Source organism: Trachymyrmex cornetzi, unplaced genomic scaffold, assembly GCF_001594075.2.
Source record: "Trachymyrmex cornetzi isolate Tcor2-1 unplaced genomic scaffold, Tcor1.1 scaffold248, whole genome shotgun sequence".
In the NCBI taxonomy this organism is placed as follows: domain Eukaryota; kingdom Metazoa; phylum Arthropoda; class Insecta; order Hymenoptera; family Formicidae; genus Trachymyrmex; species Trachymyrmex cornetzi.
In genome coordinates this window covers 1,817,551-1,838,238 of record NW_017297144.1, presented here as the reverse complement: position 1 = coordinate 1,838,238, position 20,688 = coordinate 1,817,551, and the positions used below count along the sequence as shown (strand labels likewise).

The window sequence follows — 20,688 nt, the reverse complement described above, 5'->3', positions numbered from 1 at the left end:
ACTCCCCCTCCCCCGACTCCGACCGACCCCGACGGGCCCCGATGCGAGGACGAATGAACGAACGAATGAAATACGGGTGCCCCCTTGCGAACATGCACCATTACGACACGCACACGCGAACGAAATGCGTGTGCACATGCACGGAGCACGTGACTACGCACCGATGGATCGACATTTCATTCCGGGATTGCCTCCTGCGGTGGAACTGGTGGAAACTTCCTGGAAGAAATCAGGAATTCCTCAAACAAGAGGAGAAGTTTGAGAGTTTATTCAAAACATTTGTAGAGATTATAAAAATAAGATAAGGGAAAAATTGTTTTAAATTTAATATAAAATTTATAATAATATGCATTCGTTCCTAAAATATATTTGCTGTTATATGGGAAATATTAAGATAATAATAATGCATTTAATTTTTCATCTTTCTATGCTTATTGATTTATTTTTAAATATAAAATTCCTCTGAGGAATTTATTTAACATAAAAAAATTTTTTTAATAAAATAAACAATAATTGCGATATAATTTGACACTGTATATTATAGAATAAAAATCAATATAGATGAAAGATTTTTCGTATGCCAAATTAGATTGCATTTGTCGATTAAATGTTGATTGAAAGTTGCAAAGATTTTGACTTTTACGATCTAAGATAGAAGAGAACGAAGCTGCAAGATATAATACACTCGTATAGATAAGAGACTATTTCAAATTACAAGAAGCTAAGTAGAAAATGGACATTACAGGTCAGACATGTCAGATCTATATCGAAGAAAATGCAGCGTATATTCTCACGAGATATTGAGAGATTTGTTGTTCGTTAATGATACTACAAAGTACTATCGTCTCAACACTTTTCTTAGAGACTTATTAACGCAACAATATTATTATTATCATAATTTTATTTTGTTACAAAAAAGGATTTATTTAATAAGCTTAAATGACAAGAAGAAAATAATAAGAAAGAAAAACAAAGTTAATCCGCGATACAAGAAGAACAGGATTTCGATGGGCGAACTCTTTGCGTTTAGGTGGCGGCTTAACGTTTCAAATTTAACGACGTTTTAAATTTAAACAGAGAGAGACGTGTTCCCCATAACATGGGCACGTCGTAAACACCGGCTCCGCACAAATCGGTACGGCCGAATTTGTCGTATCGCACGGATACCCGGTGATCCCATTGATAAGTAGCCCACGGAGGCATCGTCGTAGGACCGAAAAAGCAGGCCCGATCGATCCTCGAGCACGGACCCACCGCGCGATCGCGAAGAGTCTCGTCCGCGCCGCTGGATAACGGTACACGGCGAGAGAGGACCCCCTGTCTCCTCTCGCTTCTCAAGTGCCAAAGGGGGGAATTGCGAAGGGAGGGAGTACCTATTCTGAAATGTTTACCATTGACAAGGACGGGCTCTTACCGACGACAAGGACGGACTCGAAGTTGGTCTGACAGAACGAGGAGAGGCAAAAAAAAAAGCGCGAGGAGAGGGGAGTTTTGCGAGAGGGGGATAACGATGACGATGGCGATGACGACGACGATGACGATGGACGCTGGATGAGGGGGTGACGGGTGGGGACCGATTTGCACGTTTCTCATGACGTGTACCGTACGACCACGCGGATACGTCAATCGAAACTGAGAGAAAAGGGATACTTAATTTAAACTTCTCGCGGAACAGGATGCGAGCGATGAAGGGCGCTTACTTCTGCGTGAGTAGGGGTTATTCTTTTTGGAGAAGATAGTGGCAGGTGGATTCTACCGCTTCTGTGGATTCAGAAGTGTGTAATTGTTACGCAGAAGCGAATGTGCATTGAGAATCCGGAAGAATAAATTTGTTTTTTCTTTTACATGGGGAATAAGTCAGGAAATGGACGTATCTGAAACTTTGTTTACATTGTTACGTCGTAGCGTGTGGCGTTTTAATTTTATATCTTTGGTCATGTTTATTTCCCCCGATCTTTCCGAGTATCATTAGTATTCCGAATATACTGAGTATTTGTATCTATTTTTCCGGTTTAAATCCAATCATTAAAATAATATATTTTGAATTTTGAGTTATAAGTTTATGAAAAATTTGTGATAAGATAAAGTGTGACAAAAATTTCACAGATAGATTATAATCAAAGTTGACAGACAATCTTAGTCCTTTTCATTAATAAATTATTTTTAATTAGAAAAATTGAATTATTTTTAATTTTATTAACTTTTACTATTAATTGGAAATATAATCTATCTTGCAATCTATTTTGCAATTATTATCATCGCAGCATCAATTTAAGAAATAATGAAGTTTGTTTTTGTATAAAGTGTTCTTATATAAAATTAATGCGTTTATATAAAAAATAGTGAACCGATGTTGGCGATATAGTGACTCGATTTAATATATTCCATATTTTTTTAATACAGGTGAGTGATTCATTAATTATTATTATGGTTCTGGTTAAATAATAGATATAAAGAAGTAAAAATATAACTAACGCATTAAAATTAATAAGGAATAGCACCAATCTTAAAGTTGATAACACATAGACACGCTATTATAATATATATACGATTATTTCGCTTAATAATTGGTATTATTACTCGTTAGTTGTCGAATTATAACTAATTTACTAAATTAACTCTAATAAGCTTACTATTTATATAATAACATAGACTTAAGCACACTTTTGCTGCTTCTTATTAAATTAATTAACTTTCTTGTAAATTATTGTAATTTTGTTAAATCCTCTCTACCATAAATAATCTTTAAACGCCTCACTACGGGAACAATACACTTGTGTACCCAACCTAATTCGATCATGCTTATCATTTTCAGAGAAATGAACATAATGTAAAAACATTTTTTTTGAAACGTCAGACATTAAGAAACATAACGGTGTTAAATTGAACAAATGTATGTATCTTTATTAATACAAAGATTATAAGTAATGAAAAAAGCATTGAAAAAACCATATCAAAAGGGCGTTTAAGGATTAACAATGCGACAATATCTTGTTGCAAACATGTGTATATAAATGAAAGATATCTCATACTCTTGCCTTTGATTATCTCAACATGCCTCGAATTCCTTCTTCATTCTACACATGATCACACAAATAAATTTTGTGACGATGTAAATATGCCAAGTCATATAAGGTATAATTCGCAATTTACGCACTATGTTGCGGTAGAGTTGCAATGTTAAAAATTACAATGCAATAGAAAGCTAAGACGCTATAGAAATACAGAGTGCAAGATTTTAACAAGGTTGCAGCAATATTGCGCAATATTGTTCTATTCTTGCGACAAAATATTTTCATAAACATCAAAATTAAAGACTCGTCTGTAGAACAAATGGTATTTGGATAAACACAAATATTGTGTTTATCCAAACACAATAATTATCCCAACTTTGTCAAGTATACACAGTATTTACGTATCAGAATTAGTTTCGATCTCTAAATCCGCTTAGACTAATAAACAGATGATTTATAAATTGTACTTCTGTACAAGAATTAATTTTGGTTGAAGGGTAGTATAAAAATTGGAATTAATACAGCTGTAAATATATCGTATTTGTAAACCAATATTGCATGTATCGCACATTTGCATTTATCAGTTTGTCTGAATATCCTTGTTCAGACAAGCTGATAAATTTATTTTTACAATGTTCTTATTATTTTTCCATGGTATATGGTTAATCGCTAGACTAATCATAATAATATGATGACACTTAATTATGTAATTATTAAAATAAATTTTCTTATAATTACAGAATTTTTGTTAATGTTATAATTTGTTATATACAGGTCGGCGACAAAACTATGGGAAATTCAACAGGATTTAAAGTATACACTTTAAGTCAAAATTTAGTTCTAATATTGCCAAGTAAAGAAGATCAATAAGAATTATGAAGGTGTACAATTACGGAACAGTATAACATACACAAACTAAATGTATATTACCAAATGCCCAAACAAGAAAGAACAGTAAAATGACGCCTGAAAGATTAGCAAAGAATAATGCAAACAAGAAAATACCATGGTCGAATGCAGTAGTAAACAACATCGCTGAATTTAACGACAAGAATGTAATGCAAAACGAATATAACCCAAATTTGCAGATCGGATATACTCAACAAATCAACAATATGAATTCAACAAACTTATGTAAATTTACGCATTTTATTTATATTATATAATAAATATATAATTTAATCATAGGATTACCAACGTTTTTATAAATGGAAAAAGCTACATTGGGTAATGACTCTCCCAAATTGTAAATTTCTAAATGTTGAGAGGATTTGAGATTTTTACCCAGTCTTAAATATATATATGCGTAATCCTAAGATTAATATAATTAATTAATATTATTATTTGTGTCTATTGTTTGAATGCATTTGCGTTGCAAATATTTGATCACCTCAATATATAGATTTACAATATCTAAACGATATCAGTCTCGAATTCCTTTAACTTATATATTTTACATTATTTTATTGTGTATTATTTCTTTAATATATTTTTACATTATATCATTTATTTTATGTTATATTATATTTTGTTTGTTTTATTTATTATTTATTCATTTTTTATTTTTTATATCATTTTTATATATTATTGCGTATTTAATTATTTATTTTATTATTTATTTTATTCTTTTCCTTTACTTCATATTAATCATTTTATAGATGAGATATTATGAACATATATTGTGTTCATAATTTTAAAAAATTTCAGGCATAAGATCAAAAATTAGAACGATGGCATGAATTAATCTTGGTATTGTCCAAGATGAAATATCTCACTGGGTCCCTTCTTCCAGGTTTCCCTTTATCTCGCCGATAGTATCGTACAAAAATATATTTTTAAACGCAGCAATTTGGTCGACTTACTCGGCCGTGGCTGGCTAATGTGCCACTAACCCAGTTAGCCGGAGCAAGTCTTTCTTCTTGAAGAGAGGGATCTGCGCCTACCCGGCGTATACACACACGTCACGTGTATATATACGCACTGACACTTGTTTATGTGTGTTGAAGCGGCCGCGTACACGATGCATCCGCGTGCGGTCGCGTGTATATGCGTGCATGTAAGCAAGTGCGAGTGTGATCGTCGGATCGTATCGGCCAGACCTACCTACCTATTCACCGTACGAACGTCCACTACACACCACGTCCACTACCATCATACTTTGCGGCATGCCTCGCTTGCCTCACGGATTTGCTCCTATTCATCTTCTTCTTCTCTCTCCCTTAGCATCCATCTCGAGAAGACATTGGAATTCCCCGTAGATTCTTTTTCTCTCTTTTTAACTCCCTTTTTTTCTTTTTTAATGTTCGCATGCGTTCCTCAATGAAATTTTCTTTATATCTTTATATACGTAGTACTTTTTGTTGCCTTCCATTGTTTGTCAGTAATAATTTAATTTTTAATTTAATTTAAATTAAAAAGAAATAGTTTAGTAATAATATATAGTGACTATTATATTTTTATAGTAGCATTATATTATATATTTTTAAAAGTAGTAGTAGTTTTATTTGTAAAAGTAGTAATGTAGTTGATAATAACTTGCACGGTACTTTTATTTCAGGGAATGTGGAGACGTCTTTTGGACTATATATATATATATATATGTGTAATATTTATTATTATATATTCTCTTTTATAAAAATATACAATATAACTTGGTTTATATAAAGCATGTAAAATAAAATAATATTGAACTCTCTCAAGAAAATAAATATATATAACAATGAAGATACTTAAACATTTTAAATATATGAATCACAAATGAAGATGTAATGTAAATGTTTGTTTTTTTTTACAGTGAATACGTTTTTTCATAGTATGCCGATTCCTATTCAAGTTACCTTTATAATCTGCTAGTACCAATCGACATCCTTCCTGTGTTTCAGGGTGCCACAGCTTCGCTGGTGGTAGCAACAGTCTCGACGGTAAAAAGAATTTCTATCCGTCGTTTCCCCCGACTCCGGAATTTTCCGAGCACCAGCAGGTATCGCAGTACAGCAACAGTGACTACCAGGTTGGGCCTCCATCTCAAGTCGCATGCCAACAACCATCCAACCACGACGGTAACTTTCAGGGTTATCAAAATTCGTTGTACAATTCCGGGTGCCAGTCGTTGAATAACACCACAAACGTGTACGGTACCAACGTCCCAAATTCGTCCGGCTACCACAATCTTCCATCGTCACCAGAATCTCTCAGTAATACTCCGCCGGAACATACTGTATTAGCGCCGTCGTTGACGCAGACAAACAACGCGCTGCCACAGCTACCTGGCTACGCGTGTCCCGAAAAGCGCAAAGTTTGTATCGCCAGTCCGTTCACAACGGCATTCACGACGTCGCCCACGTCGACGAATAATACGCGTAGCGTCACTGCTACCAACGCGGCGTCGACCGCCTCTAACGTGCCGTATGAGCAGTTACCGTTAACGTACAGTTCCTTAAACTTTTCAAGGAACAAGACGGAGTTTAACGGCGTGAGTCCTGAAGAGCGACAGCAGTCGTGTGGTGGACCATCCTCGTCATCCCGATTCATTCCGGTCACGAGATACAACGTCACGGCAAACACCCTGCATAGGAGTCCTTTTTCAGTCCTGTTGAACGCCAACGTAGGTACCAGCGGTGACAACGCCTGCGTGGACAGAAACCGTTTCTTGAAAGAACATTCCCTGAAGGCGGCGGTGATCGAAGAACAACATAAGTTGCAGCAGCCGCAGCAAGAATCGCCGGTGGTACCACGTTACAGGGCTAACAACGTAAATTTCTTCTTGGAAACGGGTCCAACGGTAAAAGAACAGTCCGCGATAGATACAAACGTAGCTGGTACCATTGCTGACCGTAATCGCAGCAACTTTAAACAGCAATCCTTTTGCGCGGGAAGAAGCACCAGCGATCCATCGCTGGTGAAGCACGCGGCCCTGCCGCATTATTTAAACACCATTTCGCCAACATCGGACATCGTAACGGAGATGAAATACGAGACACAGTCAGGGCCACCGGCGGCACCGCCGCATCTGACTTCATCTGGCGTTGAGCCGCCTCATAGCAGCCAAGGTTCCGGGATCGTGGTGGGTAATTCGCCAGCTGAGATTGATAGTTTGCTGTTACCATGGACAAATGGACCAGAGTTCCTGGAGGGAGGAGTCCCAGACGCAAAACAGACGGCCGTTGGATTTCAAGACAACTGGGATTCGATCCTGGCTACGACAGTCTCCGAACAGTCATTGCCGGATGTGAAGCTGCTCCCGCTTCCACCTTTTACCAATTACACGGGACACCTTCAAATCAATGGCATCCCTGGGCATCACTATCACACAATAGCCTCGTCTGGCCAAAGATCGTCGATCGATGTGCCGTCTGCCTCCCCCACACCATCCTCCAATCAGGAATTTTTTGAGTCGCCTGTAGTGTCCTCTAGTACTCCATGTCCGCAGGCGAGTCAGAAACAGTCACAACAGCAGCAACAGCAACAGCAGCAGCAACAGCAGAATCATCAACAGCCGCAGCATCACCATCCTCACAATCAGCAACAACAGCAGCAACTGCCACAGTCGACGCAGCAAATAATTTACGAGGACATGGACGATATAGCGCAGATAATCGGATCTGCGATAGCCGATACGACGGTTCCAGGCAATGGAAATGGACCCAGTTCCGAGCAGGATACAGACGCTTCAAGGGATTGGATAGACATCGCCGATTGGATTACGGATTGTTCACCCAAGACCCAAGAAACAACTTCGCCTAGTACGTTCGCGCATCAAATTTATGTGACAACGACTCCGACAACGCAGACTCAGCAACATGCTGGTTCGGCGTTGCAAAGTTTGCTCACGCAAAATCCCACTAAGCTTGACTACGCGCCCTTACTCCAGGCAAGGTTGCAACAATCTGGAAATCCCACAAATTTACAGAACGCTTCGTGTGGTGAAACTCCCTCGTCAACTAGCCCATTTCCACCGCTTAGCCCGCCTAATCGGGTATCCACATCTTGCAGTCCCGAGGATATTCTGCATTCGTCTTTTGCCACGCCCTCCCACCCCAGAAAGAGGTCGCGATCCTCGCCAGGCTCTGGGGGCTCGCCCTCAAAGAAGGGTCCGACCGCCGGTGCTGTGGGGGTACAATACGGAACGGAATCGAGTTTAATGAGCGGCAAGGATAAGCCAATACATCGGTGTCATATCTGTCAAAGAGGTTTCCTAAATAAAAGCAATATTAAGGTACACCTGCGTACGCATACGGGTGAAAAACCATTCAGATGCGATGTATGTAACAAAGCATTCAGGCAAAAGGCACATCTTATCAAGCACCAGCAGATTCACAAAAGAATTGGTAGGGATTAGATTGTTTTTTTCAATTATACAGATATATTTAATAGGATAGAAGATAGTCTACAATAGTTGAGTAAAATAGATAAATATACATAATAAGAACATTTCAACACATTGAACATATGACACACTGAAGTACGTTATGTACTAATGATGAAATGTATCAATTGTAGTAATTGAGGGAACAATTTTAATCATCGGAATCCAAATAAATATTGCAAAATCTGTATCTTTAATAGCTTCAAATAGTAGTCTGATAGAATTGCAATGACGAGCTGCTTGATCATTCAAGTTCTGAATATCAACGAATATTGATCTGAAATGACAATACAGAATAAGATAATCGTTATTCTCTATTGTTGTGTCTTATTGGGTGTTCAACAATGTTTGGAACTCACGGTCCAGTAATGCATTGCGTTAAAATTGTATCAGAACTCACAGGTATGGACTAACTCGCATGTTACGTATTAAAGATACAGCCGAATTCTACTAATAATTTATATCGAAATCTGATTCTCGATTGACAACTGTAGCCTGGTGCCTGAATGGTGAACAAGTGATTCTTGAAGCACAGGTGCAATATTGAAGCCATATTAGTGTCTTTAATATTGACCAGCTTCAAGTATGACTTATCTGGAAATATCTTTGATGATTTCGTCGATGCATGACTTCTCAGTGCCGTCATTCTTATTCGCAAACGCGATTTCGCTCCAGACTCCGCATACGCGGTATAAGAATAATTTCAAAGAAATTTTACTTATACATACATCCACAAATATCTGCACATGTATGTATATGAGAAAAATTTCATGTATAAATACATACGTGTATAAATATTTATTTATATATGTCGACAAACAGAAAAATTCAAAAAATTTCTAGATAGTATTTTTTTTTCTTTCTATTTTTCTGTTATGTGATAATTTTTTTGAGAGCTAGAAACACATGGGCGAATCGTTGACGACGGTTAGTTTTTTATCTGAAAATAATTATATTTTACTAATTTGATTACTGTGTTACTATAGCGGCTGTACTGTATTATACTGGTTTTCATCACACGTTCGTTATGTTTGAAGAGCAAGAACAAAGAGTGGTTTCTTGGATCTTGGCCGGACGGTACATATAAATAATCCAACAAGTGATATCAATTCAGTTCATTGCGGCATCTGTATCTTACGAGGAGTATTTTAACTAATAAAATTTGCAATATTAAGCTTGGCGCGAAACAAGCTGAATTTGGAAATTTTATTATTTAAAATAAATTGTATCCATGTATATTACTTAGGTTATCGCCGATAATTTTGAAAATAAAATCTCGATCCCGTCACCTCAAATATTCAAGTAGAAATGTTATACGAGACTAGCAATTTTCTTCGTTTTCTTTTATTTTATAATATTCAATATAACGCTGCGTTACATCGAGATACAGCTCTTCTCGATATAATTCAACGTCGGTAAGCGCTATAGGGTAGAAGAAAGCGAAGGAAATGATTAATTCAGTGTTAAGACGCAGTCGGGCGCGTGTTGCTCGCGCTCAAGATGTACCTAAACTCGAATATAGCGTTAATGAATAGCTTCTAGTTTTCTTTTATTTATATTGCTTTTATTTTACGCTCCTTCAACGTCCTCCTTCCCACTTTATTTATCTTCCCTCGATACTTTACTCCGCGTACCTTGTAAGATAGCCGTTTTTATTTAAGCTTCCTTCCCTCCATCTCCTTTTTATTTCTCTCTCTTAGCTTACGACCTCACACCGTGTGTAAAATATTGTACGACAAGATATTTAAGGCCATTGCACGTAAAAGTTTTAATCGTAAACGTAAGACTATAAAATGCGTTAAATTGATTGGCAAGCGATAAGTCACGTGGTTGTCTTCTCGTTGGTTGGTCACAAGGATAAAGCGTTAATCGTAATCTTTCGATGAGACGAAAACTTGCGACTATGGCTATATTCAAAATTTACTGCCACGCTGAAAATGCTATAGTTTATGTTACGTGCATTATAGGTTTTCAGTACAGGCAGTCAATTTTGGAGCACAGCCTATGATCACGACTTTGAAGTTACGACATTTCACTCGGGTTGCTCCTACGTGGAGGACGCGGCAATGCTTACAATTAGCTCCGATCAGTAGCCAATTAATTTATCGCTTTTTACGGTCTTACGACTACGATTACGACTCTTACGTGCAATGACCTTTCAACTGCACTTCCCTCACGGTCCTGCGATAAAAGGATCTATGTACGGGTCTCTTTTTTCTTGTAATATTAAATCGAAGATGTGCACCCATCAGCTAAAAAGTTGCAACACTTTTCTTCCGACGAGCTTCGGAATCCAGTCTGCTTACCGAGCGATCGGTTCTTTCATTTATCAATCTTACCATTTACATTCAATTGCACTGCGAGTAAGACTGATTTCCGAAACTCACCGAAAAAAAAGTATTGCAACCTTTTAACTGATGAGTGTACATACGTCGTTTTTTTGAGGTGCGAGTTTTCGATGGATCGACGGATAATTTCGCAAATAACAGGGACTCACGGATCTCGGTGTTAGTCGTCGAGCTCGCAGACACTTGCTGCATACTTGATGCGATTCTCACGCTACTCGATCCTCGAATTCTCGTTACTGCTGATCACGGAACATAATTTGTATAAAGTCATATGCATTGTACATGTGCATTATTTATGAAAACTTGATTATGTTCAATTAAATGATTGTTACCGCAATACAATCTTGTCATTTTTCTCTCGTGCTGATACCCTTCTTACCCGGACCATTCCTTCGCTCTCTATCTTTCAGGCATTCTTCGGGCCTCTCGACCAGCAATTTCATAACAATCGACCTGGCAGCGGCGTTTTATTGAAACATTGATAATATTGCACAGCAAGAATAAATAGTAGCTAAAAACATTGTTCGTGGCGACGGAAATTCCGGTCGGAAAGATAGCTCGATAGAAAGAATAATGATAAACGCATGTGTACATAATGTGTACATATTTCTGAGATTCGAAAACAGGATTTTAATGTAAAGCCTGCATGTGGAATATGGACAATTGATTTTTTTTCAATTTACCGTTACGTTTAAGGCGTAATAAAGGCGAAGTAAAGGCAGGAGAGGCATGAAGATCCGGGTGCCGTCCGTCGCATGCAATGCGGTTTCTCGTGGGATACTTGATCCCTCGACATCGTAAATACGTTCTTTCCGCGGAATTTTATTGTTCGAATTGCAATTAAATTCGGGACAGATTTGCACGTCACGGTGTTCGGTCAAGTCGCACACACACACACTGTCGATGTTATCGCTGTTACATAGAATATCGCGGTGCTCGGGGAATTAATTTTCGGATAGTCATCGTGGCTGTCAGCTTCCGGAGCTTTGGATACGAGTGTCACTCCGAGGCAAACAACAGGGCCAAATTACCGACCTTTAACAAAAGGACGACGTTGAAAAGGGATCTGGAACAGTTCGCGTGGCGGTTTGTCCCGATGTTTGCGCTCGGTATATGGACCGCGGATTATTGTTGAATATAATGATATAACGGGTTTACGGTCCCGAAGGTTATACGGTCTGTGCGATGTTGTCTCTTCGGTGTGGAACAAGGAGAGACGTAGGTTCAGAAGACGTAAAGACGAAGACGCCGAGAAAGAGACGAGAGGAGAAAGAGGGAGAGAGACGTGGATCTTTTACTTCTGCCCGACAATGAGACGCGAATGGCTCTTGTGATCGTACACGCGAATCGTAAACAGAGGCATGGTCACAATGCGTCTAACTGTACCGTTGATTAATTCACGTAACGAACATATAAGGCGCAAGAGTATCGATACTTGGAACAAGTATAACAGCCGTGCGTACCATCGCAAGTAATTGCAAAACAAATAAGGAGTGCTATAAAAAATGGCGTGAGACGGATAATTGAGAGAGCACGTCGCCGTGAAGAAGATGCAAAGCAGATGATTAAATAGCTGTACGACAGATGCAAATAATTAGAAAAAGATGACGTTATATGAAATAATAGCGGCAGTACTGTGAAAGATAAATTACTGGAGATAAGTGCGAATCCTGAGGAGAGTGCGCTGCCCGTGACGTTCTATTAAAAAAAAAAAAAAAAAAAAAAAAACAGCAGGAAAAATCAGGATTAGTGATATGCTTTCGTAAGTATCATTTCACACATTATTTAGCGATTACTGCCGACTAGGAGCGTGAAGGAGGAGTAAACAAAGAGGTGAAGCGGGAATGAAGATGATGGACCGACACGTCGATGACTCAAACGAGCGGAGGCTAAACCACCAAGAGGAGGGAGGAAACTCGCGGTTCCCATGACGTGCCCAGGTCGGACCAGTGACCCAAATTTTTCGGGCCCACTCTGGCGAAGGTCCGTACCCACAACCTTCAATATCGGACCTCCTCTCCCTCTCCATCACGGATGTGAGGCTCTGAGAGATCGATTCATCCTGTGGCGTGACGATATTGGATTGCTGTTCAACGATGCTCGTCAGACGGGGAGAGATAGAAGAGAGAAAGGTGATGAAGAGAGGGTATAAATTTTGTGTTGGACTGTGTGCGCTATATTGAATACGCTCAATTAGTGCCTTTTATTAGTTATAATGATTGTGTAATTTATTTGCGGGATGCTGTACGCCGCGCCGTATCCTAGCGACCATCTGTTAGTTTAGTAGCCTAGATATCTGAGAGGCGTATGAAACTTGATACCCCCTGCTGAAAACAATTAGCGGAACACTTCTTCGAACGAACGTATAGTATATATACATCTCAAATTTCGAATACTTTTTAGCATATAATTCAGAACGCCCTCGTGTAAACTTATTAGGTACTTTAATTTCTTAGCTTCTCTATAAAATGGTAATTTTCGAAGACCTTCAAAGGAATAATCCCCTAATTACTTTCAGCAGTGCGTTAATCACTGAATTTGAACGAAAGAAAGAATTCTTCGCGACCAGGATTTTTGTGCAACAAACATTCAAACAAAATATAGAATTATCTCTCGGTAATAAAGCGTCCTTTAGAAACGATTGTAAAAGGATTCGTGGGTAAATATCGTCGCGATTGCAGATCGGATAATTATACGGAATGCGCCAAGTATCTCTTCCTTATATCGCGTGTAATAAGATAATAAAGTGTTACATAGTCATCCTCCCTAATAACGCCGCGAAATTAATCGGCGGAAGAGATTTCCGTCGCGTTTCTTTGATACACACAAAACTTCTCTCCGTGCCCGTTATACCCGTAATACTTTCCTCGAATCCTCGCGAGCCGGGACAGCCGTGTCAAGTCGACATCCGCGATTTCCGACGGAGTGACTTTTCGGATGAAAAGGAGTGTATATATGCGTGGTCGAATCAACGGCCGCGCGTCTATTGCATCTGCCGCGAGAGAGGATTTCATTTTTATTATATCGGGAAAGACGCAACCGGATGCAACGTGGAGGACCCGGCATCAATTACGGCCGTCAAAGGAGACAATGGACAATTCTCTCTTGGTGGCGAGTGTGCACGGCGCCGCGCCGGTAGGCAACAGGCGGCGTGTAAGTTTTTATTGTGGAGCCTCCTTAAAGAAAGTCTTTCACCGTGTACGCGAAGGAGGAGCGCCGGAGTGTCGTTGTCGGCCGGTGGAGGAAGAGGAGGTGGTGGATGATGAGGTGGTGGTAAGAGAACGACGAGGAGGGAGGAGGGAGAAGGGCAAAGAGGAACGACGAAGGAGGACCATGTTATACTACTTTGGTATACTTCGTCGTCGGTACCAGGCAGCGATGTTCCACTTACACGGCACACTTTGCAACTCGCCTCGCTTCAGGATCCTGAAGAGTGGGTCTGTCTATCCTACGGTTCCGATCGTGCGTCGTTAGCTGTATATAACTCGCGTATGTACCGCGCGAAACACGAAATGCCTGCTTCGACACGAAATTCGTGCGAGACCTTCTGCGGAAACGTTAGCGAATACATTTCTTTCTTTCTTTCTTTCTTTCTCTCTCTCTCTCTGTCTCTCCTTCGACTCGTCTCACAATAGGAAGTAGTTCCTATCTTTTAAACATTTGAGAAATTCAGTCATTGGAATAGAATATAATAGTTAAAAGAATAATAAATGGCCCAAATACCAAACCTATGCTCAGGATATTATACTTAATGGAAAGGAATGTTATAGCTAGCGGTAATGTGAAAGATTATAGACGTTTGCCATATTTCTAAGATTCCTTACAATTACAAAATAAGTATTGTTTTTTGAAAAAAAAATTTGTACCGTAAATTTCCATTTTTGATGTCGACAAAATCTTTTTCCTGGCTTCTCAATTGTATATAAAATTCGCGCTGATTTGTCGGTTTCGAGTCCTTTTTTACAGAAAATTCATAGAACAATATATATATTGTTTAAAATAAAGCCGCATAAAGTTTTAATATTATTGTTTTTCTAAACGAAGTGGAAATCGACGTATCGTTTAATGTAACTTCCTTGCTTTACATCCCATTGATGATATCGGTTTTGATAAATAAGTAAAGCTTCCGTTTGATGTAGGACGCGTGATCTCAATATAACGAGAGAGTAGGCGTGCGATTAAATACACATTAGATAAAGACACACAAATTAGACAGTGTAAAAGTTACACTTTTCTTATAGGATATTACATAAATATATTTGATGCAAAAACTTTACGTTAAATTAATATAAATATTAATATATCCTATGAAGGTAACTATTTTTCCAATAAAACTTTTTACCCGACGTTTTTCTCTCGGTATTATTTTCTTAATATATTTTCGTATACATAATAAATATAAATTTTAAATTACACAACAAATATTTTCTGCTTTCTCGATATATAGTTAAGAATTGTACGGCTCTACTAAACCCACGCCGTTTTATGTGTTACACGTGCGCATCTTGGCGATTACACTCAAACTAGGACAAGATGAAAATCGACATACTTGCGATTATGTGTGCAAATTTGGCTGCATCCGCCGAGGCTCGCTGCGAGAAGGCCGCGATCGCAGGGAATCGTTTATCCACGCATAAGTGCTCAATGGCCAATCTTTCACGAAATGCTAATTCAAATAAAATACCATGTCATAATCGCGATGGAACGACGGAGATTTTCGGATTCCCGTTGAGAAATCGAAATGACGTCGAATCGCTCGTTTCAAGTTCGACACGCTTTCGAGAGTTTAAGGAAAGTCTTGCGACATAAGGTCGTATCTATGTATACGTGAAGATTACAAAGCCGGAGTCGAAAAGTAATACCGACGTGTGAAATAATATCAATATTGGTTGTCCATGTTTTTAGTAGGATGACATATGCATTAAATGCACATGCGACATGTTACATAATTATATAAGTATATAATTATATTTTATGATGTATATAATTATATTTTATAATATATAATATTTTTAATATTTTATAATATATGTAAAACGTCATGATTGTATATTTATTTACGTAGACATTATGTATTGTTTAATTTATACGAACTGCAGCTCTAATCACATCGGACAATTTCTTATGGGTTAAATTGCATTATAATGTTACACCAAGCCAATTCTTTCGGATGTAAATTTATGTCAGCTTCTTCTGCCTGCTGCCATCGCGTCGTGAACTAATTCCAGATACACGTAAAAAGATTTGCATGCATTTCTTAGCTACCCGAGCGAAACCGGAACACTTTTAACCCACGATTATCTCGTCAATTTTCCATCTCTAGGATGAGTTTCTAGTGATAAATGCCAAAGACAAATTTGTAATATAATCCACGTCATATAATAACGTATTATGTATGGAGTATGAATAATAAACACAGGTTTACACGTCTTATTCCTTTTTCTTCCATCAAAGAAAAAACGATCATTCAAAATTCAGAAAAAAGATCTGAGTCACAGGTGTGAAACCCAGTTTCCGTTAGACGCTTAATAAGTATTTCAGTAAATCAAGCAGTTTGATAACGAAAATGTAATATGCTTAAAAAGATGAATAAAAAAGATTGACCGTGTAAGGAACGTGTATCACGCGAACCGCGTCTTATTAAAAGCGTGTTTTCGATTTGGGAGACTGCGAGGTCTCCTTCGTGTCTCTTCCCCTTTCGCTCATCTCTCATTACCATCGAATGTGCACGCACACTACGTCGGCACGCAGACGAGGAAAGGAGAGGGAGGAGCTGGAACGGGGTACGGAGAGAGAATTTCGCAAATGGACGAATAATTAAAGGCGATTCGGATCATGTGAGTGGTACAGTTCACACAGTTACATCTCTTCTCAATGGACGCCGTTGGTGGGTACGTGGTTGGCAGGTGAGCAGCGATGCACACACGTATCTCGGCCCGAGCAATGGGTTTCACGATTCTCCATTCCCGTGGTAAAGTTCCCATCGTCGACGTTGGCGTATCGCTCGCACTTTGGTCCTCACGAGGTGCGCAACTTCTCGCGCGAGATTGTGTCAAAAGATACGCGACGTAACATCATCCAGGAGCAAATAGGCATGGTCCTCCGGTCATCTAAGACTCGATTGACGATTCGCTAATACGCTGATCTGTTACAGATTCAGAAAATGAAGAACTCGGTGTCAGTTGAAGAAGGTATTGATTTTTGCATAACGTGAACGCAGGTATGAGTTGGTAAGTATTACTTATTGGAGCTTCGTGCACTGAAAAAAAAGTACTAAATTTAAAGATATATTTATTTAGTATAAGAATCATTAATTTGATTTAACTATATCACTTCTTTTTGTGTTCAGTAAATATTTATTTACTGTAACTAAATGTTTATAGCTGGCGCTATTCAAATAAATATTTATTCAAATTTAGAATTTTCTTTTGAGTACGAAAAAACATTTTTCGATTTTATTAATACCTTATTTTTTAAGAAATATTAAAAAATATACTTGGAGTTTCGTTATTAATAAAACTTTTTACTCTGTTTTACGACAGTACGATGATCACGCGGACATGTTAGAATAGACATAAAGACAGAAAAACGTACTGTACGTCGTAAGAAACAGTTAAGAAAAACATTTATTAACTCTGCCGACTAATAATAACTGTGCATTATTAATCGTGCAGTAATTTAATACATGTTACGTCGGACGCCGTTGGTCGATGATTTTTATGGTCGACGGTATTAAATCATCCCGAAATAAATGGCACGCTTCAATTGATGATACCAAGATTTCTTTTTTTTTTTTTCTGCAACATACTCGATCGCGAACGGTCTTGACAACAGCAAAAGGAAAAGAGTAAGAGAGAAAGGAGAAGAGCTGTACAAATGAAAAAGAGAAGTACAGTTAAGAATTCGTCGCACGTGGAACTGCTATATCTAGCTAGCTGTTCTTGCTTTTATCTGATGCTCTATTTAAATAGGAATTCCTAATTACCATTGTGTGCTCCCTTCCAACTATGTTTCTTATGAGCCGGTATGCGCGTCGATGAACGAAGTGTGTCGTCTTGGGTATCAATTGGTATTGATGTGCAATGGTATCAAATTTGCGATTCAAAAATTGGTATCGATGTGATACTGCAAACTCTTCATTGACAATTAATTAAATGCAAATTGCCATTTATTTATTACTACCCCAATTTTTGACAAGAGCAACGTTAAACTACAAGAGGCGTGAGAAGAGAAGACGCTTATGTCCATTTTTATCAATGTAAATTAAATTTAATAATCTCGGTTCAATTTACTTTTCATTTTCTAATTGTTAGAATTAGAAAAAAATGAAGAACCGGGTGTCATCGTACTGTTGTGAAACAAAATAAAAAAGTCATTTTCTTTTATATTCTCTTCTCGGGAATATTTTAATAACGAAATTCTAAGTATATCTTTTAATATATCTTAATAAAAAGATAAGATATTAATACAAAAATAGTTAAGTCGAAATTAAAAGTAAACTCCACTGATGGAAACGAGCACATTAGTGGGCTCTTAAAAATTTCGATCAAGAATTACGTTAATTCGTTCACTTTTTTAACACACGAGAAATAAACGATCGACGGGCTTTCGTGTGACAGGACTGAGGACGATGCTGTCGCGCACAGTATGACGATTTCATGATTTATGAGAGTTATTACGATTCGAAGTGATTTATAACGCGACTCGTGATAGCACGCGGTTCCCTGCGTAATGATAAAAAACAACGATTCGTCATTACCTGTTACTGGGAAATGCGATTAGAGAATTACGCCTTTGATATGTAAACGCCTAATAAGTATCCACCATTCAAAACCGTCTTTCCTTTCCTCTAATGACTCGCTCGATTATTCGTCACTGATTCTATCTCTCGGGTATGAAAATACGAATGAAATATCTCAGATCGATTGTGACAGATGAGTGCCGCGTCGTCGGCAATTAATAGAAAGCTGTTCGGTGACGTCCGTGTTTCGTTTCCGCTTAGCTATGATAATTGATTCAACGTGCCCACACGTCGCGCGTGATTTTCGTCTTCGGGACGGAAATAATTTTTGACAGAATCCTATAAGATTTCACTCGTGCGTGACCGTGGCGGTCGTCGTGATGCCAAGAGAAATCGAACTTGATCGTTAAGCGAGTCGCGAATCGCGAGCTCGGCCCATTAGCCGCGTTCGAGTCTCCTCCGGCCCCATCGAGGCCTCGAAGACGAGTGCGAAGAAACTCATCATTAATGATCGTTGCGACAATCCCTCGTTCCCAAAATCAAGCATTTTGCAGTGTACAAACTGCGTGTGCAACACGATTCACGTCCGGTTGACGATATCGATTAAAAGCGATAAATTATACGCTGTTAAATTTTATAGGGTCAAATTAACTTAAAGTGAATCGTACTTCTACTAAATATATCGTTATTTTTAACTAAAATGATAATTAAATTTGACACTATATAATGTTAAATTGATACTGTATAGTGTCAAATACAACCATTGTTTTAGTAAAAAATAGCGATATTATTGAGTAGGAGCAGTGGCGACTCACATTAAGTTAATTTGACTCTATAAAATTTAACAGTGTACATGAAATGATTTTGCTAAAGTATCTAAAAATTTAATTACACTGAGAAAAAATATAGTCAATTTTAATAAATATTTAGTTCAATCCTGCCAATTATATATTTACTTACAGTAAATAAATATTTGTTTAGTAAAAAGAATGATTGTTAAATCAAATTAACATTTCTTGTATCAAATAAATATATCTTTACGTTTAATAAATATTTAGTTAGCATGTATTCAACTAAATATTTATTAAAATTGGTTATATTTTTTTCAGTGTAGATACAGATCTAAAAATTATTTTGTTAGATTATCAAAATAATTATGTAGGATGTAGGACATTAAAAGTTGGTTGTTAGACTGTCAAAACTTTTTAAAGTAATACCGATTGTATTTGAACGTCCTATAATTATTTCTATGGTTCACCAAAATTATTTTTAAATCTGAATCTAGGCAAATTTTTAGATATTTCAGCAAATTAAATCTCTCGTCAAATTCTCTTCATGTACATCAATATGTGTATTAATAATGCGTTAAAAATATTTTTTGTAAACACAGCTATTAATATAATGTCGCTAATTCATGTTAAATTAAATCCCTCATAAATCTAAAGACGAAACAACTGATTTACTCCGTTCGCAATTTTCGCGCAAATACAAGCGTATGTCGTAAATTACATTAGCAAAAAGTTTAGATGAAACTTGAAGGAAAGTGCAAAAAAAGAAAAATTTCCAAAAGCTCTCTTTCCAGACACATCGCGGTTTCTCCCTCCATTTTACTCGCACGCATAATTCCCGAAGGAAATTTAATTATAACCGAATAACACAGACCGAGCAGTGCACGGCGTTATCGCGCGAAAATAGGAAATAAAAATCAGCGGAATGTAGAATCGCATTATATAACGTCCGAGATCCTGTTTGCCGAACGGCGAGCGTGGCGTTACGTTACGGCGGAATTCCGCGGAGAGAATTTCCGCGTCGAGGGAGAGAGGAAGCCCGCCCGTAAATCTCCCTCTATCTCCTTTTCTCTCCGATCGGATCTACGCAGATCTACGATCGATCGCCGTGTCGGGCTTCGGTCCGCACTCCGCTCGGAGGAAAGGTGCACCGGCAGCGGCGGCAGCGGCGGCAGCTCGCGCTGTAGAAAGCCTTCGCACACGTTGATGTGCTAGCGCAAGTTGCCGCGCGAGACTCGTTTATGCCGCGCGCGTGTGTGTCGCGTGCGTGTATATCGGCTCGTCTTTGCTAGCATAAGTTAAGCGCGCGCCGTGACTCTCCCGTGCTGGTGGGACCTTGTTTCATGACCCACATAAAGCAAGGCCGTTAACACTACACACGATTCCGTACTCACACACGTACACGTACGAGGAGCCCGCGCGAGGTGCGCTC

General features: G+C 38.3%; 1 protein-coding gene across 1 annotated transcript in view; it reads left to right on the top strand.

Annotated features, from left to right (window-relative positions):
* Window positions 1-8,461, top strand: part of ich (zinc finger protein ichor) — an 18,908-nt gene extending 10,447 nt beyond the window's left edge. Inside the window, exon 3 of the mRNA XM_018507781.1 lies at window positions 5,897-8,461. Within this exon, the coding sequence (XP_018363283.1) occupies window positions 5,897-8,352 (2,456 nt within the window). The 3' untranslated portion in view covers window positions 8,353-8,461. The remainder of the gene's footprint in view (window positions 1-5,896) is intronic.
* Window positions 8,462-20,688: the final 12,227 nt, after the last annotated feature.